Source organism: Onychostruthus taczanowskii, unplaced genomic scaffold (genome assembly GCF_017590055.1).
Source record: "Onychostruthus taczanowskii isolate IOZ18803 unplaced genomic scaffold, ASM1759005v1 scaffold107, whole genome shotgun sequence".
Classification (NCBI taxonomy): Eukaryota; Metazoa; Chordata; class Aves; order Passeriformes; family Passeridae; genus Onychostruthus; species Onychostruthus taczanowskii.
In genome coordinates, this window is record NW_024497297.1 from 2,431,641 (window position 1) to 2,455,988 (window position 24,348).

At 54.2% G+C, this 24,348-nt stretch overlaps 1 protein-coding gene across 1 annotated transcript; it reads left to right on the plus strand.

Annotated features, from left to right (window-relative positions):
- The first annotated feature begins 14,647 nt into the window (after positions 1–14,647).
- On the plus strand, positions 14,648–20,156 carry AQP2 (aquaporin 2). The gene is made up of 4 exons (XM_041418291.1): positions 14,648–15,013; positions 18,044–18,208; positions 18,937–19,017; positions 19,941–20,156. Exons 1-4 carry the CDS (start codon positions 14,648–14,650, stop codon positions 20,154–20,156), a joined length of 828 nt encoding a protein of 275 aa, XP_041274225.1.
- The last annotated feature ends 4,192 nt before the right edge of the window (positions 20,157–24,348 follow it).

Genomic DNA, 24,348 nt, shown 5'->3' on the forward strand with positions numbered 1-24,348 from the left:
TCAGCAGAGCAGCCGCGCTCTCTGTTCCCCCTAAATGAGACAATTTGGAGCTGAGACCCTCCATCCCCCCTCCCGTCCCTCCCCAGCCCCTTCCAGTCACTCCTGAGTTTGCCAGGTCGATAACAGAGGTACAAACAATAAATCAGCTGTTCTGAGCACTCTGCCGGGGAAAAAAACAAAACGTGACGAACTGCAGGCTCCCCCGACCCAGCGCACAGAAGGTGAGGAATCTATGCAGGGAAACGGGGTGGAAAAACCATCCCCGTTCCTGGATTCTGCGGAGAAGCCGGGAAAGGAAGGGTTAAAAGAAAAGCACGAGCTGGAAGGGCAGGAATGCAGCCAAGCAAAGCAGCGCTGGCATCCACACGGACCCAGCCCGAGCCATTCAGCTGGAAAGGGGCGATTCCGAAGGACCTGTCAGGATTATTCCGAATCAATTAAGGGCCACTTAACCTGCGGCTCCTCAAGGGCTTCATTCTCCCGGGGCTGGGCCGGGGCTGAGAGACCTGGGCAGGTCCCAAGGGAGGGAGAGAAGCTGAGCCCGGATTCCGGCTGCTCTGCGAGGGTGAGGATGGACAAACGGCCAAGAACAAGGATGGATAAACAACCACGGATAAATTACTGAGCACGAGGACGGGTAAAGAACCTCCAACACACTCAGGTGTGAGCCCCTCCAGGCAGGGGCCCGGCCAAGGGGTCAGGGGCTTGGGGCAGGGGCTCTGGGTGCTTTGTGAGCCCAGTTCCTCAGGCAGCCCCAGGGCTCTGCTGCCCAGCCAAGCCAGGTTCCTCGGAGCCCTAACTCCACCCCGGGCTAGAAAGACTCAAAGAGGTGAAACGTTCTGGGGGAGGAAAAACTCCCAGCAAAGAACAACCCCAGCAAAGCATCAACCCCAGCAAAGCATCAACCCCAGCAAAGAACAACCCCAGCAAAGAACAACCCCAGCAAAACAACAACCCCAGCAATGAACAACCCCAGCAGAGCATCAAACCCAGCAAAGAACAACCCCAGCAAAGAACAACCCCAGCAAAGCATCAACCCCAGCAAAGCAACAACCCCAGCAGCTCCTCCTGGATAAAAACAGCAGGGAAGAGACTCCAGCCCCTGCCCTGCTCTGTTCAGGGAACATCCTCATTGACCCCCAGGATCATCCAGTCCAATCCCTGGCCCTGCACGGACACCCCAAAATCCCACCCTCTGCCCGAGAGCGGTGTCCAAAGGCTCCAGGAGCTCTGGCAGCCTTGGAGCCATGACCAATCCCTGGGGAGCCTGTTCAGCACCCTCTGGGGGAAGAACCTTGTCCTGATCTCCAGCCTGATCCCCCCCTGGCCCAGCTCCAGGTGTCCAAGGTCCATCCCCACCCAGGGGATCTTGGTCTCCTCTCCTGGCCCAGCCTGGCACCAATCCAGCACCAACAGGCACCACCCCCGTGGGGCTCTGGGGAGCCACCACGTCCTTCCTGAGCCAGGAAAAGCATCTGGGAGAGCCCTCAGGGCTCTGCTTGGTCCTGGAGAACACAAGGATGACTCTGCCCAGCCCACAGTGATGGAGAGCAGATCCCTCGGGCTTGCAGGGGCCCTTTCTCTCCCCAAACCCCTGCCCCAAGCATGGATCCTTGTTCTCCTGTTTGAGCTGAGTGATGGAGAGCAGATCCCTCGGGCTTGCAGGGGCCATCCCTCCCCCCAGACCCCTGCCCCAAGGCTGGATCCTTGTTCTCCTGTTTGAGCTGAGTGATGGAGAGCAGATCCCTCGGGCTTGCAGGGGCCATCCCTCCCCCCAGACCCCTGCCCCCAGGCTGGATCCTTGTTCTCCTGTTTGAGCTGGCAGCTCCCAATGTGCCAGAGTCCTCCCATGGTGTTAATTGTCCCCAGGGCCCGTCCCACAGGGAGAGGAGCCCAGGTGCAGGTGCCTGGCATGCCCATCCAGCTCCAGCATTGCCCTCCTCACTCTTCTCTTTAACACTCAGACTGAGAAATAATGGCAATAAAAAATCTCTGTCCAGGCCACACCCAGCCAAATCCACCAGGGATTTTCCAGGATTAAAACAACTTTGCTGAACACTCAATCACATCAAAAACAAAGGAAAGGGAACCTGATGGGATAATTAAGGGATTTGCTGGGCCAACATCCACAGTGGCACACCCAGAAGCCCTCGGTAAATACTCTCTCCCCCATCCCAAGAGGGAAAAAAAAACCCTGGCAGTGAAAGATGTGCTGTGGGCTTCAGAATAAAACATTAAAAATTCAGGAATTTACCCCAGGCCGCTGAATTATCCGTGGATTATTAATGCTAAATCCCTGGTCCCTGGGTGGGGGATTAACATGCAGGCTGGGAACATCAGGGAATGCACAAAGAGGGGTTTGGAGAATAAAAGAAATGAAAACCTCCTTGTCCTTGAGGGGCTGAGCCCTGCCAACATCCCAGGAAGGTCCCCAGGCCTGTCAGTCTTGGAGCTTCATCTCCATGGGAGATGGAAACCTGGACAGGACAAGGGAGAAAGGTTTTAGACTAAACCAGGAAAGATTTAGAGGGGATGTGAGGAAGGGATTCCTCCCTGGGAGGGTGGGGAGGCCCTGGAATGGATTTCCCAGAGGATGCCCCATCCCTGGGAGTGTCCAAGGCCAGGTTGGAGGAGCTTGGAGCAGCCTGGGACAGTGGAAGTTGTCCCTGCCCTGGGACTGGGTGGGCTTTCAGGTCCTTTCCCACCCAACCATTCCATGATTCCCAGCCAGCTCCTGCCTCTTGACTCCCACCCAGCCCCCTCCAGCTGAAATTCCTCCCCAGGATGTTCCTGAAGGATGGGACAACACCCCCTGAACATGTGGGAGCAGGAGCTGGATGAGCCTGGACGCTTTGGGATGGGAATGTTCTCTGGGGTTTCTGCACTCAGGCCTGGAGAGTGCCTGAGCTGACCCCAAACCCCCTTCCAGCACCCCCTTCATGCCTCCAGTTTTCCATTGCCTGGAGGGAGATCCCACAAACTGAGCTGTCCCCCTGATCCAGGGCTCCCAGGGAACATTAATTATAACCCTGAGCAGCCTTTTTAATTAACGAGGGCTTGGCCTGCCGTGGTGGGCAGCGCCCGCGAGGAGCAGCAGCTGAGGAAGCTCCTGCTTCATCCCTGCCCGGGGACCAAGGCAACGGCAGGATTGGGGTGTTTGGAGAAATTTGGGGCTGGTTTATTTCTCTGAACACCTGCAGAGCTGTGGTGTGAGATTTCCATGGGCCACAGGGGACGGTGTTGAGAGGAATGAGGGATTTGTCTTTCCAAACCAGCTCTGGGTCTGCTGGGGGATAAAACCAGCACTGGGAGATAAAAGAAACAATGGGAAGGATTCCAATGATAGATGAATGGAAAAAGAGATTTTGCTTTTACAAATAAACTTCAGGTCTGTTGATAAATGAAATTAGACATTGAAAGATGAAAGAAACAATGGGGAAGAAAAACCCCTAAATTCCATAAGAATGAAAAATTAAAAGGGAGGGTTCTACATTAGAGGGGAATCTTTGGGATCAGGTGTTCTGGGAAGTCTGAACCTCTCACGTACCTCAGAAATGGGGAAAGAGAGAAGGGAAATGCGGCCGGGAAATTGGGATAAAAAGGAGGCTGCGTCCTCCAAAAATCTGAGATACCCCAGGGGAATGCCCCGTGGCCTCTCCCTTTATTGGAATAAAGTAAAAGGACTCCTCTGTCTCCTTTTTGGACACAAACCTCTGATGTTTGTAGATTAATTTTCCTGACAGTGTGGACACGAAGGAACAAACGGAAGCGAGATCCGCGCTCCCACGTCAGAGCAGCAGCTCTGTGTGCTCCCGGGCCCGAGCAAACACTGCAATCCAGGCTCTGCCCAGGACTGAATTGTGCAGCTCTCAGGCCTTGGCAGCGCTCCCTGCCCGCTGCCAGCGGAGCCTGTCCTGCCCCCGGGTGCAGCCGGGCTGCTGGAGGGCAGGAATTGCTCAAGAGCTCCCGGTCCTGGCTGGGAGGGGGAGCAGAACAGGTTTGGGGACACTGGCAGCGCCACCTCCGCGCCGCCGAGCAGTTCCTGCTCCGAGCTGCTTGCAGGGATTTTATATAACACAGCCCAGGGTGCCCACGGCGTGTCTGGCTCTGCTGCTGGCCCAGGATCACTGTGCTGGTGGCATCACTGCATCCTGCCAGCACAGCACATGGAGGAAGGGCTTGGGTCATCCTTGGGGGTCCTTTCCTACTCAGGGTATCCCAGGTTCTGTGGTTCCAGAGCCCAAATTGGCAGCAATTGGCTCAGAACCCAGGTTTGCTGGTGTTCTCCTGGAAGGATCCTCTATCCTTGCCCAGGAAGGCGAAATTTAGAAAGAAGGGCATTTCCCACCTGGCCTAAGGATGTCTCAGGAATGGAACTGCACAATCAGGGGATCCTGGAATGGTTTGGGTTGGAAGGGACCAGGGCAGGGACACCTCCCACTGTCCCAGTGTCCAACCTGGCCTTGGGCACTGCCAGGGATCCAGGGGCAGCCACAGGGAAATCCATCCCAGGGCCTGCCCACCCTCACAGGGAGGAATTCCTCCCCAGTATCTGAACTGCACCTCTCAGGTTCTTGCAGCAGTTTGTGATCCAAGCCTGTGGCTGATGCCTCCCTGACCTTCATCCCTGGCACACAAAGACCTCACTGTCCTCCTTTGTGTGGCTGCAGACATCCCAAAAGCTACTTCTTTCTCTCTTTCCTCCCCAAACCCCACCTTTCCCCTGACATCCCTGCTCTCACATCTCTGCCTGGAAAGCACCTTTAGACCCTAAATGGGGGCAGATTTCTTTCTCTCCCCCATTCCACCAGGAGGGAACAGCTCCATTCCTCCCAGGATGGACCTGGCGCTGCCCCCAGCTCTCCCTGTCCCACGTTGGGACCTTTAGCCCCAAAACCTCCAGGCAGAATTCTTTTAGTCTTAGTTTGTGCTCTTTGGGTGGACTGTCCCCTGTTTTGGGGTACAGCAAAGCTCCTCCACCCCCAGCGAGGCCCAGCCCCTGTTGGATTCCAGAGCAGCAGATTCACGAGCTCCACTGGAGCAGCAGAATGAAATTCTGAGCTCCCTGGGCAGCTCTGTCCCCACCCAGGAGAGGATTTCAGAGCTTTGCTCACGCTGGACTGGCTGGCATGGCCTCGAGGAGCTGCCAGGGCTCCCCCAGCCTCAGCACAGCTCAGAGAGCCAAAGCAAATCACAGTGACAGCGGGGCCAAATCCCATCAGCACGGGCATGGGCACGGAGGAAATCAGAGCCACAGCCCAGATTTAAAAACAAAACTCCTCCAAAAGTCTCTGTACCGTGGCAGGAGGGCAAATCCCAACCCAGGCCTCACCACGCCCAAACCCCACTGAAATCCAGTCACCACAAACAAAAATATCCCACCCTGAACCTTCACCCTCCCCTTCCTCCTCCACAGTGAGAAGGAGACAGAGCTTTTGCAGAACCCATTTTGGGCTTCTCTCGTTTCAGCCTCAGCATTGAGGAGGGGTCAGGAAGGACCAGGAAGCAGAAGGAGGGACATGGAGGATGGAAGATGAAGGAGATGATGAAAAGAGATGGAAGGAGGGAAGATAAATGGCCCTTCCAGTGAAAATTGAAAAGCAAGAGATTGGATCTCCTGCCTGCACCTCCTGTGTAAAAGCAAAAGTTTTTGGAGCAGTTTTGGAGCCTGTCCCAGACCCTTTCCAGCTGTTGATCACACAGAGACCTCTGCAGAATCCGGGCTGGTGGGAAGGGCTGCAGCCAACCCTGATGGCTGTGGAGGCCTTTCCATGGGGGTGTCCAGTTGTGGAGCTGTTCTGCCCTTTTGCCTGCTTCTCCCACCCTCCCAGACTCCATCTCCATGGGAAAAACTTTCCCACGTAGGGAAGCAATGAAGCAATGTAGGGATTATGAGAAGTGTGAGGGTTTCATTTGCTGTGCCTGGAGGTTGCCAGAGCAGCTCCCAGAAGCAGCTTGGGGGGGATGGAACTCTGGGAATTCATCACAAGCTCCCAACCTTGCTCCTGATGCTGTCCCAGAGCCCAGAATGGCTTCCAATCCCTTCCAGCCCCAGGAGGGACAGTGCCAGGCAGCTGCTGGAGGACAGAAACTATCCCTGTCCTCTTGGCTCTGGGCAAGGCGACTTCCCTGGATCCCATCCTGGGTGGGATCGACCTTCAGTGATCAACTGGTCCAGTGCTCCTGCATAAACCCCACTGGACTCAGGAACTCAGCACTGGGAATGCTGGGGTTGTCAGATCCCAGCTCAGTGCCCAGATCCCAGCTCAATGCCCAGATCCCAGCTCAGTGCCCAGATCCCAGCTCAGTGCCCAGATCCCAGCTCCATACCCTGATCCCAGTTCAGTGCCCAGATCCCAGCTCCACACCACATCCCAATTCCACATCCAAATCCCAACTCCCCACCCAGCTCCCAGTTCCCCACTCCCCCAAAGCAGAGGCAGGAGCAGTTCTTGCTCAGGAATTGATTTGAAGATGTTCCATGTAAAAGCTGGGAGGTATTTGCTGCAGTCCAACATTTCCTCCAGCTTCCTCTGATTGCTGCACCTCAGCCTGAAAATTATCCTTGCTTTTTTTCCCCTGTGGACCCCAAAGTTCCCTGCCCTGCCTCTGCTGTGTCTGGCCCACGAGGGCCATGGACTGACCTTGGGATCAGGTGAGAGAAGCCAAAAACTTTTTTCTTTCTGCCTCAATCCCAGCTGGTTTTTAGAGGGATTTTTGGCAATAACCCTCTCTTCTTTCCCTGCCCATCCCTGCACCTCCTCACCAGGAGCAGCTCCCCAGGAAAGGCACTGGCACAGGGGTAATGTGCAGGGGACACGAGAGGAGAGGACAGGGAATGAGAACCTTGGATCCCTGAGGCTGGAGGGGACAGGGAGAAGGGGCTGCAGCTGCCAGGTGAGATGGGGATATGGGACATCATTCCTAGAGCCACCACCAGGACCAACTCCCAGCAGCATCTAACACTGGTTTTAATTTTCTTTTTGACTCTGGGGTCACCTGGAGCTGGCATCTCCCAGAGCTCATTCCCTTCCAGCCCACAGCCCCGGATTACCGAGATTTACATAAAATGAGGAAAGCTGAGCTCAGCCTGGCACTGCCCCGTGTCACTGCTCGTCACTGCTCCGTGTCACTGCTCGGTGTCACCGCACCATGTCACAGCCACTCCCCAGTCCCACCCGCAGCACTGGGGCTCTCGGAGGTGTTTGGTTGTGCAAACAAACCCCGGTGCAGCCAAGCTGAGCTCTCCTGCCCGGCTCTGTCACCAGGGTCGTGTCCCACCCTCCCTGCTCCTCACCGATGTCACATTCCTGCCTGGTCAGGTGGCAAAGAGCTTCCAACTCCCAGCGGGGCCATGGGGGCTCCATCACTTGGGAGTTTGCTGGTTTCTGGATGTCCTGGATCTGGATGGAGTTGTTTCATGGATTTGAAAGAAAAGCATTAATTATTTTCCTATAAATGTTTAGATGCCCTGGCCTGAACTTCAGCACCCAACAATGGGAAGAACGTTGTCCTCTCTGCCACCCCTTAGGTGGGATTGAAGGGAGGTCCCAGCTTCCATCTCTGATGCCATGGGATGTTGGGAATGGCCAAATCCCAGAGAAGCTGAGTCTGCCCCATCCCTGAAAGTGCCCAAGGCCAGGTTGGATGGGGCTTGGAGCAACCTGGGATAGCAGGAGGTATCCCTGCCATGGCAGGGGTGGGACAGAATGGCTTTAAAGTCCTTTCCAACCCAAACTGCTGCATGATTCTTGCTGGACCAAAAGTCTCCGTGGTCTCCACAGCCATGGGAATGTCTTGATCCCAGCAGGATCCACAGCCCGGCTCTGGCAGCACCAGTCTTGCTGTCTGCCCGCACTAAAACCCGGGCAAACATTCAGGACTGAACTTGCAGGTCCTTGAGATGGGTTAAAGAAACCAAGCAAAGCCTCTCAGGCAGGTTCTGCTCCTGGCCCACACCCAAGGTCCCTTCGGGAGGCACTGGAGGGAATCGGGGCTGCAATAATCCATGTGCCTCCCTAAGGAACAACAAACACAGCCAGAGCCAACAGAGGCTTTGTGCAAAAAGGGATTTAGGACTCGGCCTGAAAGGCAGAGAAGGTGGGGATTCTGTCCCTACTTTGCTCACCTGAATGAACTTCCTTTGGATGGAATTGGGCTGTGGGAGAAAATCCCTTCTCCTGATGGTCACCAAAAGGGACCTTAAACCCCTCCCTTGCTGCCACAGCTCCCTGCTGGAGAGGGGCTTGGGACAAGGGGTGGAGGGACGGGACACAGGGAATGGCTCCCACTGCCAGAGGGCAGGGATGGATGGGATACTGGGACGGAATTCTCCCTGTGAGGGTGGACAGGCCCTGGGATGGATTTCCCAGAGCAGCTGTGGCTGCCCCTGGATCCCTCAAAGTGTCCAAGGCCAGGTCCAGGCCAGGTTGGATGGGGCTGGGAGCAGCCTGGGACAGTGGGAGGTGTCCCTGCCCAAGGCAGAGGTTGGAATTCAATGGAATTCAACCCAAACCAGTCTGGAATCAGGCAGCAGGAGCCAAATCCTGGAAAAACCCAGCACAGGCTCCCTCCCACAGTGAGGGACCTATGTTTGGTCCTGTCCCTGCTGAGGGATCCCCACTCACAGCCCCTCCTGTCTGGGGATCCTGCCAGGATCAGGAGCTCCAGGGTGCAAAGATCCCTGGAGCCAAACTGCTGCTGCTGCTCCAATTCCCAGATGGAAGCCAGGCCCAGGCATTTCTGCCCCTGCTGATCCCAACACAGGTGAGTCCATTCCTTCATTCCCATCTGCTTCCCATTCCCACGGCTGCCATTCCCCACACTCTGCTGGGGAGCAGGATGGGACTAAATGCTCAGGCACATCCATTTTTTTCAAGCAGCCAACAGAGAACAAAGAACAGCATTTGTCACAATACAAGAATTTATTTCTTTTCTTTTAATGGCTGCTCCTTGAGAACTCTCTAAGAGAGGATTTCAGTTTTACTCATTCCAGTTTTACCCACTTCAGTTTTACCTATTCCAGTTTTACACATTTCAGTTTTGCCCCTCCTTTGTGGGACAGAAATCTTGCATTTCAAGGAACAGCAGAACCAAAACCATTCAATTTGTACAAAATTTTCTCCTCAGCCTTATTCCAGTGGTGGGTTCTCCGGTGTCCAATGAAAAGGGCTTTTGCTGCCTTGGGAAGAAGCAGTTGAGGTTGTCCCTTAGGCTATTTTAGAAGAGGGGGTGCCTTCAGGAGCTCCCTGCTCCCAGAAAAGAGCAAAAAATGGGATTTCCAGCAGGTCTGGCAGCACATGGGACTCCTGTGACAGGTTGGATCCAAGCAGGAAAACTGCGTGTTGTTTATGCAATAAGTGTTTTTGTGGCTCCGAGGTATTTCAGATGGAATGGAGATACCTCGGGATGTTTATACTTTCCTGGAAGCCAGGGGAGCAAAGATATCAGGGCCATCTAAAGCACTGGAGGAGCTCCTGGTTGTGCAAGAACCATTCCCTGCCTTGCAAAACGTTCTTCAAAATACGGCACCTTCAAAACATTCTTCGAAATGCGGCGCTGGGACCTTCCCTGCTGCACCAGCACGGGGCTCAAACATGGGGCTCAGACACAGGGTTCCAAACACCAACACCAACACGGGGTTCAGACACAGGCAGGGGCCTCCAAACAGGGGGTTCCAAACACAAACAACAGCACGGGGCTCCAAACACGGGGCTCCAAACACAGACACCAACATGGGGCTCAAACATGGACACCAACACAGGGCTCCAAACAGGGGGTTCCAAACACAAACACTAACATGGGGCTCAAACACAGGGCTCAAACATGGGGCTCCAAACACAAACACCAATATGGGGCTCAAACAGGGGGTTCCAAACACAAACACCAACACGGGGCTCAAACACAGACAGGAGCCTCCAAACAGGGGGTTCCAAACACAAACAACAGCACGGGGCTCCAAACACGGGGCTCCAAACACAGACACCAACATGGGGCTCAAACATGGACACCAACACAGGGCTCCAAACAGGGGGTTCCAAACACAAACACCAGCACGGGGCTCCAAACACGGGGCTGCAAACACAGACACCAACAGGGGGCTCAAACACAAACACCAGCACGGGGCTCCAAACACGGGGCTGCAAACACAGACACCAACAGGGGGCTCAAACACAAACACCAGCACGGGGCTCCAAACACGGGGCTGCAAACACAGACACCAACAGGGGGCTCAAACATGGACACCAACACAGGGCTCCAAACAGGGGGCTCCAAACACAAACACTAACATGGGCCTCAAACACAGACAGGGGCTTCCAAACAGGGGGTTCCAAACACAAACAACAGTACAGGGCTCAAACATGGAGTTCCAAACAGGGGGCTCAAACACAAACACCAGCACAGGGCTCCAAACAAGGGGTTCCAAACACAAACACCAACACGGGACTCAAACAGAGGGTTCCAAACACAAACACCAACACAGGACTCCAAACACGCGGTTCCAAACACAAACACCATCATGGGGCTCAAACACAGGGCTCAAACATGGGGCTCCAAACACAAACACCAATATGGGGCTCAAACAGGGGATTCCAAACACAAACACCAACACAGGACTCCAAACACAGGGTTCCAAACACAAACACCAACACGGGACTCAAACACAGGGCTCAAACAGAGGGTTCCAAACACAAACACCAACACAGGGCTCAAACACGGGGCCCAAACACTCGGCTCCAAACACAGTGTTCCAAACATGGGGTTCCAAACACGGACACCAATACAGTGCTCAAACACAGGGCACCAACACCAGATTCCAAACACAGGGAACCCACACAGGGCATCAACACAGGGTTCCAAACACGCAGTTTCAACACGGGGCACCAACATGGGGCTCCAAACACAAGGTTCAAACACGGGGCACCAACATGGGGCTCCAAACACAAGGTTCAAACACGGGGCACCAACATGGGGCTCCAAACATGAGGCACCAGGATGGGGCACCAACAGGAGGCACCAGCACAGGGTTCCAAACACAGCACTGCAACATGGGACACCAACATGGAGTTCCAATTATGGGGTTCCAACACAGGGCACCAAGATGGGGTTCCAAATATGGGGAACCCACACGGGGTTCCCAACACAGGGTTCCAACATGAGACACCAACATGGGGCTCCAAACATGAGGTACCAACACAGGCACCAACATGGGGTTTAAACATGGGGAACCAACATCCCATTACAAAGACAGAGTTCCAAACATGAGCACCACCACAGGGCTGCAAACACTGGACACCAGCCTGGGGTTCCAAACACAGGATTCCAACACAAGCACCACCAGCTCAGGGAATCCACATAGGGCACCATCAAGGGGTTCCAAATATGAAGTTCCAGCATGGGACATGAACATAGGGAATCCATGGGCTGGAACACTGGCACTAACACAGGGTTCCAAACACAGGCTCCAACACAGGGCACAAATACAGGGTTCCAAACATGGGCACCAACACAGGGCACCAACACAGGGCACAAATACAGGGTTCCAAACATGGGCACCAACACAGGGCACAAATACAGGGTTCCAAACATGGGGTTCCAACACAGGGCACCAAAATGGGGTTCCAAACACAGGACATGAAGATTATGAAGTTCCAGCATGGGACATGAACATAGGGAATCCATGGGCTGGAACACTGGCACTAACACAGGGTTCCAAACACAGGCTCCAACACAGGGCACAAATACAGGGTTCCAAACATGGGCACCAACACAGGGCACAAATACAGGGTTCCAAACATGGGGTTCCAACACAGGGCACCAAAATGGGGTTCCAAACACAGGACATGAAGATGAGGCACCAACACAGGTTTCAAACACGAGGCACAGGGCATCAACATGGCATTCCAAACATGGGCCTCCAAACATGAGACATCAACATGGGGCTCCAACACAGGGCACCAGCATGAGGCACCAACAGGGGTTCCAACTTCCTGCAGATGCCAACCCGCTCCTCGAGATCATTAAATTTGCACTTGGTCCCAGGGAGGGCTGATAACACCGTCACACTCCAGGGGCTGGTGTTGGCAGGTAAAATAATGCACTTTCCCAAACTTGCTGGACACCCTGCAGGGCTGGAATGCTCCTGGCTGCTCCCAAAGCAGCAGCACACCTGGGGTGAGGTGGAAATCCACATTTCCATCATCTCCAGCAGCTCCAGGACCCCCTCCTAGACACAAGCACAGATTCAACAGCCCATTCCCAACCCTTCCGCTTGTGGGATTTCCCATTTTTCTGAGGTAGTGCCCAACCATGGCACTGCCAGGAAACCTTGGTTCTGCCACTGACTCAGTGCCTGGAGTCAGCAGGGTCTGGTTTTGTGCCGTGGATGGATTCCTCTGTAAAACCAGTGGAATTACAGTGCTGGGGGTCTCTGGGGAAAGCTGGCATGGGCTGTTCTTGGAAAACACCATCTCCCAGCAAATGCCATGGACACCACGACAGCCAGTCTCAAAGTACAGCTCTGACCCTTTCCCCACAGTCCAGCACCACAGGAACCCCCAGCCATGGCACAGACTGCTCCAAGCTCAAAACAAACGTCTCCAATTTCAGCACCAGCATCTCTAAGCTCAGTACAAACCAGCTGCAATGAGTTTTGTATCTCCAGACAAAAGTCAGGACCATGGGGTTGGACTTCTAAGTGGCTCAGAACTAATCCTGCTGACTTCTCTTTCCTTTTAATTAGTCCTGAGCACTGAGACATCCCCACGCTCCCCAGAAGTAACCACTAATCAGGCAGGGTATGAGCTCCAGTAATTACCCGGATTTGCTCTCCATCCTCCCTGCAGTAATTGCAGCCCTGAGTAACTCCTGCCCTGAGTAGGGCTGAGCCCTGTGCCAGGCATGTGGAGCACGAGCCTGGCCAGGACCATGATCCTGAGGCTCAGCAGCACCCAAATCCCTTTAGCCTCCAAACCTGTTTTACGAGACTGACTCCACTGATGGAAGAGCTCTGGCTGGAGAGATGCTGGGGCGGGACACAGTCCAAGGAGAGGATTTCCAGAGGAAAAGTTTTTATTGGACCACAGTCCCACCTTGTTCAGACTCAGCCATGGGCTGGACTTGTTTCTCCCACAGTCCCTCACTTGTTAAGAGCAATGTTCCTAAAAAAAAAAATGTTCTCTCTTTTTTTAGAGGGAAGAAAAGGGAGAGGGAGAGGGAGAGGGAGAGGGGAGAGGGAAAGAGAAGGGAAAACGGGATGGAGGAAGGGGGAAAAGAAGGGGGAAGGGAAAAAAGAAGGGAGAAGGAGAAAGCAAAGGGGAAGGGGAAAGAGGAGGAGGAAGGGAGACAAGAAGGGAGAAGGGGGAACACGAGAAGAACAGTTCCATTGGAAGGGACCTACATCCATCCTCTGCTCCACCTGGAGCTCTGTTCCCATCTGTCATGGAGAAAAGAACCTTCAAAAACCCCTGTGGGTCCCTTCCAGCCTGGGATACCCCATCATCCCATTACATATTCCCAGCAATATGGAACATTGGCCATCAGTCCCATGGCACTTGCACAGCTCCTCTGGAAGGGAAAAATACTCCGTTTATTGTAGAGCAAGAGCCTCTGTTAGAGCCCAAACATGGACAGTTGGTCCTGCTGCTCTGCATCCCTCTGGGATAAAATGATCCCACCTCAGAGCCGGCTCTGGGGAGGAAAAACCAACTCCTCAATTTCCAGTAAAGCCACCAACCCCAATGACAAGGTGAGGAAAAGGTTTTGCAGACATCCCTCAGGAACAGGAAATGGAGAAAAGGGAAAAGAAACTTTCTGGGCAAGGAGCAGATGGGAAGAACCAAATCCCAGAGAAGAAGTTCTCACTCTGGGATTGACACCAAGAACTAAAAGGACGTTTATGAAGAGCAGAGTTGGCCAGAATGGCCATAATCAGGGTACAGTTGGTGCTCCAGCTGTGGGGTTACATGGGAATTTCTGACAGTCTTTGCGTTGAGATTGGTTCCCAATTTTCTGGGTAGGAAATCTGTGCCCAGGCTGCAAAATTCTGGTGCTCTGAGGAGCTGAGCTGTAGTGAATCCCTTTTGTGCCTCCCCCGCACTCTTCATGGAATCATGGAACATCCTCGGTTGGAAGAAACTCTCCAGGATCATTGAATCCAACTCCTGGCCCTGCACAGGACACCCCCAGGAATCCCTCCACGCTCCTGGATTTTTCTGGTTGTTAAGTCACAACCCATGGCCTGATTTTCAACACAACCCGATCTCAGCTCCAACTCCACAGATCCCCCCATTGCTTCCTGCCCTCTCCATGCTCCCAGGGTCCAGCTGCAAGAGCATTTCTGGGGATTGATCCCAGGTAAGGAAGCCCAGGAGAAGGGAAGCAGTCCTTCCCAGCACTGCTGGAGGCTGATCTACGACCTCCCCAGGGTGGCGAGCGCTGCATTCCCGGCTCTAATAGAAGGGGCAGGATCTGATGTTCCCTCAGCTGGAACACAGCAGGAAAAAAGCATCAGATTTCCCGGGAGCGTGATCCCATCCCCTTCAGCAGCTGATCCTGTGCCCCCCCTGCCTCCAGGTATATAAATGTTGTCCCAGGTCACCCTCAGGGACACAGCAGGAGGTGGCACGGATCGTTCCTGGGAGCCTCCATGATGTGGGAACTGCGCTCCATCGCCTTCACCAGGGCCGTCCTCGCGGAATTCCTGGCCACTCTGGTCTTCGTCCTCTTCGGCCTGGGCTCGGCCCTGAACTGGCCCTCGGCGCCGGCCCCAAGCACGCTGCAGATCGCGCTGGCCTTCGGCCTGGCCATCGGGACGCTGGTGCAGGCGCTGGGCCACGTCAGCGGCGCCCACATCAACCCCGCCGTGACCCTGGGCTGCCTGCTGGGCTCGCAGCTCTCCCTGCTCCGTGCCCTCTTCTACGTGGTGGCGCAGCTGCTGGGCGGCGTGGTGGGCGCTGCCATCCTGCACGAGGTCACCCCGGCCAGCGCCCGCGAGGGCCTGGCCCTCAACAAGGTGAGGCCGCGGCACGGGGTGGGCGCGGCAGGCTGCGGGGAGCATGAGGGGTGGCAGGAAAAACCCCCTCAGCTGGCCCAAAACCTCCAGCTGGTGATCCCAGAATTCCCCAAAATTCCCATGGGGATTTTCCTCAGAGAACTGGGAGAGGCCCAAATTCCATGGGAGTTTCATCCCAAATCCACCCAAAAATCCCTAAAAACCCCCTCAGCTGCTCCAAAACCTCCAGCTGGGGATCCCAGAATTCCCGGAATTCCCCAAAAATTCCAGGGATTCCCCAAAATTCCCACTGGGATTTTCCTCAGAGAATGGGGAAAGGTCCCAAAACGGAGGAATTCTGTGCAAATTTCATCCCAAATCCACCCAAAAATCCCTAAAAACCCCCTCAGCTGGCCCAAAACCTCCAGCTGGTGATCCCAGAATTCCCCAAAATTCCCATGGGGATTTTCCTCAGAGAACTGGGAGAGGCCCAGATTCCATGGGAGTTTCATCCCAAATCCACCCCAAAATCCCTAAAAACCCCCTCAGCTGGCCCAAAACCTCCAGCTGGTGATCCCAGAATTCCCCAAAATTCCCATGGGGATTTTCCTCAGAGAACTGGGAGAGGCCCAGATTCCATGGGAGTTTCATCCCAAATCCACCCCAAAATCCCTAAAAACCCCCTCAGCTGGCCCAAAACCTCCAGCTGGTGATCCCAGAATTCCCCAAAATTCCCATGGGGATTTTCCTCAGAGAACTGGGAGAGGCCCAGATTCCATGGGAGTTTCATCCCAAATCCACCCCAAAATCCCTAAAAACCCCCTCAGCTGGCCCAAAACCTCCAGCTGGTGATCCCAGAATTCCCCAAAATTCCCATGGGGATTTTCCTCAGAGAACTGGGAGAGGCCCAGATTCCATGGGAGTTTCATCCCAAATCCACCCCAAAATCCCTAAAAACCCCCTCAGCTGGCCCAAAACCTCCAGCTGGCAATCCCAGAATTCCCGGAATTCCCAAAAATTCCAGGGATTCCCCAAAATTCCCACTGGGATTTTCCTTAGAGAACTGTGAGAGGCCCAAAATCAGAGGAATTCCATGGGAGTTTCATCCCAAATCCACCCAAAAATCCCTAAAAACCCCCTCAGCTGCTCCAAAACCTCCAGCTGGGGATCCCAGAATTCCTGGAATTCCCCAAAAAATCCAGGGATTCCCCAAAATTCCCACTGGGATTTTCCTCAGAGAATGGGGAAAGGTCCCAAAACGGAGGAATTCTGTGCAAATTTCATCCCAAATCCACCCAAAAATTCCTAAAAACGCCCTCAGCTCCCCAAAACCTCCTGCCAGGGATCCCAGAATTCCCAAAATTCTCAAAAATTCCCAGAATTCCCAGTGAGGAAGCCTCTGAATGCCACAGCCCCGCACCTGCTGGACCCTGCTGCTCCAAGGGTCCTGCCAGGAGCATGGAAGAAGGCAGGACTCCTCTTCCTCCTCTGGTTTTGTGGCTAGAATTTCCTGAGGTCCATCAACTATTTCCCATTGAGCCACTTCTTCCAACTGGGAAATTTCTCCTCTTTTTATATTGGTGCCAAAAATGTCCCCTGGTTTTGGGGCTAAAGCCAGAGGAAGGATGCAGCTGGCCACAGACACATCCCTTGGAGTCACAACCATCTCGTTTTTCCCCAGGACTGTTCTCAGGGGACCTGGATTCTGGGAGTCCCAGGGGTTTAAGGAAGGACACATTCAAAACACCCCCTCTCCATTCCTCTTGTCCCAGTCTTATCCCAATTTCCCCTCAGGTGTGGGCACAGGCAGCCTTTTCCTGGCTCTGCTTTGGTCAAGCCACAATTCCCAGGTTGCTGAAGTGGTGGGGACAGGAGAGATTTGGGTCTAAATCACAGATTTTCATTAGATTCAGCTCGTTGCCTCCCACTGTGATGGGATGATCACACCAGATCCAGCTGGTTCATCCCAAAACCCAACACATGGATTCCCTACAGCTCCACAAGGATCCCAGGCTGGTTTCAGACAGGGAAAAAATAAATCCAGGGAAGCTCAGGATGCCCACGGGGGATTCTCCAATGGTATCCTGGCCTCCAACTCCCCCTTCCCCACAGGAGGGGGAAAAGGAAATGAAACCCAGGGATTCACTGTCCCATCCCAGGGGGGCACAGGCACCTGCCAGGATCAGCATCACCCAACCCCAAAGGAGCGAGGGAGGAGCAGGGAGCTGGGTTGGGAAGCAGCACATGGAAATTGCCTTTCCCACAGCAGGGAGGCACTGCCAGGACTCAGCAGCACTGCCGGCGTGATTAAGAGGGTTAAAAAGAGGGAGTTTGTTGTGGTTTAATGTGAATGAGGGGATTTAGGCTGGCAATGACTGAAGGTAATAAAAGCACGAGGTTTAAGGGAGACTCAGACTGCCCAGCTTTGTTGGTTTACAGCTTAAAGTGGGAACTGGGGATTTTGAGAAGGCTTTTTTCTCCTGTGAGCTGTTCATGGTGTGGCTGCCTGCACAGATTATCCCTGTAAAAAGGGAGGGGAATACTGGGGAGAATAAAGAATATCTGACTCTGGAGCTTGGGCAGGAGGGCAGTTAGGACCTTCCTGGGATTACCTGGGATTAGATTTGGGAGGGGAGAAGGAAAGAAGGGACTGAGTTGAAGGAGATGGGTTACCACCAGGATCAGCTCCAGATCAGACCTGAGTCAAAAAAGTGTGGAAAAGGATTTTTTTTTCTTTTTTTCATTCCAAAATATTTATTTTCGATGTCTTCAAAATGCAACTTGTAAACTTTTCCAAAAGGCATTTTGAGTAGGAGGAAAAGGAAAAAAAATGCAAAAATACCAAAAAATTGCCAATAAAATTTCCTGAGAGGTCAATCAAGCATTTCCCATTGAGCCACTTCTTCTACCTGGGAAGCTTTTTCTTATTGGTGCCAAAAATCTCCCCTGTCTCCTTTGCCCCCCCCGATTTTGGATTCCTCCTCCATATTTCCTCCATACCTCCATACTCACAGAACCTGGCCTTGGAACATGTTTTTCCTCCCGTTCCAGCTGCACAATGAGACCACGACGGGGCAGGCAGTGACGGTGGAGCTGTTCCTCACCTTCCAGCTGGTCCTGTGCATCTTTGCTTCCACAGACGAGCGGCGTGAGGACAACCTGGGCTCCCCTGCCCTCTCCATTGGCCTCTCTGTGGCCGTGGGGCACCTCCTCGGGGTGAGTGGATGGGCCAAAACTTGGCACTTTTGGAGTTCTTTTTTTGTTTATGCCCCAAGTTGGTTTGGCTGCATCTCCGGGCTTGATGGGGAATATGTAACCTGTGGTTATCCAGTAGAGAGAGGAAAAAATCCCACTGAAGACAGAGAAAGCTGTGGCCTGAGCTCAGCCTTTATTTGGCATTAAAAACTTGGTTTTTTGGACTCTGTCTCTCCTTGAGTCCCACTGGGAGTTCCAGTTTTCTGTGGAATCTCTCCTGGAGCAAAGGTGTTGGCCGCTGGGGCTGCCAAGTGCAGGATGAGCCTGGGAAGTGTTTGGGATGGACACTCAGGGAAATCCCACCCAAATGCCCAAAGCAGCCCCCACACCAGTGCACACAGGAGAAAGCTGTTGGTCACACCACACCTTCCATCCTCAGTGCTCCACGAGCCGCTGTGTCCGTGGGATCATTCCTCTCCTGTCCCCAGAGGCACGAGAGGGAATTTTCCGCAGGAATGGGAGCTGGTCCCTGCAGGTCCTGGGGCTGCAGCACAGCAACACCAGGACACACAAGCTCAGACACCTCACAGTGCTGACTCAGGTGGAGGCAGCTCCTGGGATCCCTCCTCCTGGAACAGGAATGCTGAAGGGTGAAGCAGCAGCTCAGCTGTCACCCTAATGACACCCCAACGTTTTAAAAATGAGGTAGAAGGGCTCAGTGCTGACAGAGGCCGTGGTGTTCCCGGCAGATCCGTTACACCGGCTGCTCCATGAATCCCGCCAGGTCCTTCGCCCCCGCTGTCGTCGTGGGAGACTTCAGCGACCACTGGGTGAGAACTTGGCCCCGAGGGTTGGGTTGGATGAGGCCCCCACACTGCCAATATTCCTCGAAACTCACCAAGCCAGACAAATTCTGGGCATTTCCATGCCAGCTCCCAGCTGGAGGAGAGATGGAGAGATTAGGAGAAGGAGGTGGGGCTGCTGGGTGCTTAATTGGCTTTTCCAAACTCCAAAGTGGGAGCATTGCAACAGGATCAGGGTGTGAGGTCTGTTGACATGACTTGGCACAGGGAACAAAACCAATGGAGAGCGGAGCTGTTGCCAGTCCTGGGGAACTTTCCTGGTTCCTGGATCTAGGTGCACCTTTGGGAACACTCCCTGGCTCCCCAGGGAATGGCCATGGCTCTGAGCCTGCCAGAGCTCCAGGAGCATTTCAGCAATGCTCTCAGGCACAGGGTGGGATTGGTGGTGGTTGTCCTGAGCAGGGCCAGGGAGGATTTTCAGGATCCTTGTGAGTCCTTTCCAGCTCAGGAGATTCCATGATTTTATTGTTTTCATCTATAAAGAGCCTGGCTGGAGGCAGAGCTGTGGTGTTCCTGATGTTTTCCAAGGTGTCTGGCCCAGGCTGGTGCCTCCACCTCCTCCTCTTCCTCCTTCTCCTGCTCCTCCTCCCACAGCAATCCATGAGTGGGCAGGAAAATGCTCCTCCAGATGATGCCACATCGCTCAGCACGTTCACAATGGGCCTGTCATTAATGCAGAGTCTGAGCACAGGGGGGATGGTGGAAGAGGATGGTTGGGAATATCCCGGCACTGGAGGGGAGCTCAGATCCCCAGTGATGGCCAAAGCAGAGCTGACTTGGTGTTTTGTTCCCAGGAAGGAACCCAAACCCCTGGAATGCCCCTCAGAGTTCCTCCCCACCCTCCAAAGCCAGGCTGGGTTTTGCTCACCCCAATTTTCTCTCCTCTCCAGGTGTTCTGGGTGGGCCCCCTGATTGGGGCTGCAGCAGCTTCCATCCTCTACAACTACGTGCTGTTCCCTCAGGCCAAATCCCTCTCGGAGCGCTTGGCCATCCTCAAGGGCTGCGAGCCCGAGCAGGACTGGGCCGAGCGCGAGGCCCGGCGGCGCCAGTCCGTGGAGCTGCACTCCCCCCAGACCCTGCCCAGGGGGATGTCTGAGAAGGTGTAGCCAAACCTCTCCCTGGGCCGAGAGAGGAGCTGGAAATCTCTGGCACGGTTTTAGTGCTCGTCCAGAGGAGCATCTCACCTCTCCCCTCTCTTCCTTCGTTTCTCCTGGGGCACTGAAGTTGACTCCTCTCCCGGGGAGATGTGTGCTGGTCCCACCCACCTCCTGTCCCCAGCTCTCCCCACACCCGGGGGGTTCTGATCTGGGGGAGAGCCAGTAAATCCCAACCCTGCAGGAACAAGGGATCTCCCCAGGATGCCCTCTTCCACGTCCCCCTCGCAGGACACGGAGCTTGGCTGAGGCTGCTCCCTCCCGGAGAGCTCCGAGGAGCCTGAAGAGTGTTCATTACCCTGGGTGTGGAGGTTGCCACCCGATGCCTCATTGCTGCTGCACTCTGCTCCCGTCTCGGGTCCCTGCTTGGCTCTTGGCTCACACACAGGAGCGGGAGCAGGAGCGAGAGCACTCACTCTGAGCCATGAGTGCCACACACGACAGGTTCTGCTGTGAAAGGGACCAAAGTGCCATTTCCCACCCGCCACGAGACACGGAGGTGCTCCCACAGGGGCTTTCCTGGGAAGATGGGACTGGGAGCATGGCCATGAGTCCCTGCAGGCCCCGCTGGGGAGCACTTGCAAATTCTCCCTCCTGTGAAACAACAAACCCGGGTTACAGCCCAAACTCATACCCACCTTATTGTTGCGCCAGGGTTGTCCTTCCTCTCTCTCCCTGATTTTCCCTTCTTTTGTCTGGTCCTGTTCCCCTCGGACGCTCAGATCACCTGGAACACACCAAGGAACGATTTCACATCCAGCGTGTTCCAGGTGTGAAGAACCAGAATCATGGAATGGGTTGGATGGGAAGGGACCTCAAACCCCACCCAGTCCCACCCCTGCTGTGGGCAGGGACACCTCCCACTATCCCAGGCTGCTCCAAGCCCTGTCCAACCTGACTGTGGACACTTCCAGGGATCCAGGGGCAGCCACAGCTGCTCTGGGAAATCCATTCCAGGGCCTCCCCACCCTCACAGGGAGGAATTCCTTCTCATCTCCATCACTGGCTTCTCACAGCCCTTTCTCATGGCTGCATCACTCCAGACCCTCCAAACCCCTCCCAAGCCTTCCCTGAGCCCTCTCAGGACCTGGTCATGGTCCTCAGCCTGGCCAAGGAATTTGGGTTGGTCTTTGGGTGAACTTTGCTCTTTCAGCCATTGGTTTCACTTTCTTTGTCCCAAGTTCTCCATTCCCAGAGTGGATCCCAGCAGTGTCTCCAGCATTGCCCCACCAGTGTCAGCCCCACCAGGATTTCTCTGGAAAGGCTGTTACAGGAATATTCAATGAGACTGGGCCCAATTCCAAATCATAAGGGTGATTTATGGATCATTGTGGATCATTTCCCTCCCCCTGTTCTGACAGGACACCCCTCACCAAAGGATGAGGGGTGTCCTTCACTCTGCTCCACTGGCACCATCCCCTCCTCCCATCAGATCCATCCTTGCCTTCCTCCCCGTGCTCTTCCTCAGATGTTGGAGTGGCTGTTACTGGAGGGGTGAGGAAGGAGCCCAGCTTTGATCTGGCCCAGACCTGGTGTTTATCCACAGCCAATCCATGAAAATACCCCCAGAGGGCTTTGCCAAGGCAGCACTTCCAGCCCTGGTTTGATCCACCCAAAACCAGGATTCTGCTTCCCTTTGCTCCTTGATGGTGGATTTGAATTTTAGCTCAGAAGAGGCTTCTCGAAAATTCCCTCTGTTCTCAGCAATGGCAATAAATCAATCCCAGTGTCAAATTGTATTTCTGTTATCAAATGCTCACTTTTGAAAGTCATATGGGGGTTTTGATGCTTTCTTAAAGGAAAATTAATCCATGTATGTGTGCAGGAAAATCCCGGCGGACTTTTCCAGAAGTCACTCTGGGCATGTTCTGTTGTAGAAAAAGCCACAGCTGAATTCAGTTATTTATTTAAATTAATGTTGGTGTGTTCAATGTCTCTTCTCCAGATCGAAGCATTTCATTTATTATTTACCCTGACGATGTTTAAGTCTCACAGGGCCTGAACCTGAGGTTTAATATCTGGTAATGGCTCTCCTCTTTCCCATGAAGTGCTTTAAATTTCCTTTTACTCCCTGAATTTGGACATGGGGATCAAATACTGACACATTTATGAAAAACACTGACATATTTGTGGTAAAAAATAGCTATAAAATCACCTCAGACCCCAAACCCCTCAGCCAGGGGGCTGAAGCAGTCCCAGTCTTCCTGAGAATACAAAATTGCCTTCCCTGTGGAGCTGGGTCGCTTCCCAAACTTGCCCTGTCAGGAAACCATCCCAACATTCCAGATTGCACCAGGGGAGCTGGAATTGGAGGGCAGGGCCAGGAACCTGGAGCTGCCACGGGCCGACCACAATCCTCACTAAACTGGCAGCAGCTGGATGTCAGAGCCAGGATTTGAAGCATTCCCATGTCCTTCCACCTCCAAGATCAAGGTTTTCACCTTCTCCCACCTTGGGGTCAGGGGTGCCTCAGCTTTGGGCTGATCCTTCTGCAGAGCTGCAAAAATTCCAGAGCATTTTGCACACCCTCACATCCCCTTCCTTGTCCTTGCTGCTTGGCCGCCATGTTCCTGGAGCCATGGTGTTGTTTAGGTTGGAAAACGCCTTGGAGACCATCCAGCCCAAGCGTTTCCCCACCCCTGATCATGTCCCCAGGTGCCACAGCTTTGAAATCTCTCCAGGGATGGGACCCCACCCCTGCCCTGAGCAGCTGTCCCTGGTCTGGAAAACCCTTTCCATTGAGGAAATTTCCCCCAATATCCGACTAAACCTCCCCTGGCACAGCCTGAGGCCACTTCCCTTGTCCTGTTGTTCCCTGGGAGCAGAGCCTGACCCCCCTGACTGAACCCTCATGTCTGGGAGTTGTGCAGAGCCACAAGGTCCCCCCTGAACCTCCTTTTCTCCAGGCTCAGCCCTGCCCAGGTCCCTCAGGAGTTCTCCAGCCCTTCCCCAGCTCCATTCCCAGCCCTGGACTTGCTCCAGCCCCTCAGGGTCTCTTCTGGCAGTGGGGTCCAAGGGGACCCCAGGATTTGAGGGGTCTCAGCAGAGCCCAGCCCAGGGGCCGTGCCTTTGTCCTGCTCCTCACAACTTCAGCCACAATTTGTAGTTAATCCCAAGGAATTCCCTCCCTTGCCCATTCCAGCTCCAGGATGGAGCATTGCCACACCCACCCACTGATCCCTTACCTGTTGTAGGGACCCAGGAGCATCCAAACCCCTGCTCAAGGAATCTGGGAGAACCTGGGAGCACAGACCTTGATCAGTGCCTGAGGGGTTTCTGCATCACGTGGGGAAATGGGAAAATGACTGGGAGAACATATAAATAAAATCATGGCCTGGAGAAGCCCAGGCCCACCTGTAGCTTGGAAATCCCAGCACAGGACAAACCTCTTCAGCTCCTGGTCACACCTGTGGGACAGGGAGGACAGAGATCAGATTTCAGGCCCCTTTGTCTTGGTGCAGCTGAAGCTCCTCCAGGCCAGGTGGGATGGCAGTGCCAAGGGGAGGGGGAAAATCACCTTCCCAGGGCCATCTCCCTCCCCACATCCTTCCCATTTATTCCAGGATGTGCTCCTTGTAAACCAAGGAAGGACTGCACAGATGAAGACATTTCCACAGCAAACACCTTTCCAGAGGAGAAACACCACTGCCCCCAGCTCTGAATCCTGAGGATACAACAAACGGCCCAAAAGAATTCCAAGTGAGCAGAAGGAGGGCCTTGGGATGTCCCTGGTGCCGGTGGCTTTGCTGGAAAGGGCTGGACCTGAAAATCAGGACACTGGGGGTTCATCCCACCTTTCCCGCTGTGTGGTTTGGTTTTCCAACCGGGCTTTGCTTTCCCTGACACTCATTATCCCACGGGACAATTTAACAGTGGTTTCAATGGAAATGAACTCCTGAGGGGGCAGAGCAGCCCCAGAGCTGCCGTGACCAGCAGGAGTTACTGAGCAAAGAGCAGAGCTGTCATTAAGCTTTGTCACCAGCCAGCATTAAAGAGCGTTCAGGTGGCACGCAGAGCACGGGTCAGCAGGTCACTGTCACCCCTGGCAGCCACGGCAGGCTGCAGGGACAGCAGCAGGGGACATGAGGACAGCCCCAGAGCTCAGTGTCACAGCGTTCTGGCTCTGGAGCCAGCACTAAAGGAA

Bases quoted from the DNA above. Each gene is read 5' to 3' on its own strand.
- AQP2 (XM_041418291.1), top strand. From the start codon at position 14,648: ATGATGTGGGAACTGCGCTCCATCGCCTTCACCAGGGCCGTCCTCGCG. The intron at 18,209-18,936 runs GTGAGTGGATGG...TGTTCCCGGCAG, and splicing joins CCGTGGGGCACCTCCTCGGG to ATCCGTTACACCGGCTGCTC. The intron at 19,018-19,940 runs GTGAGAACTTGG...TCTCCTCTCCAG, and splicing joins GAGACTTCAGCGACCACTGG to GTGTTCTGGGTGGGCCCCCT.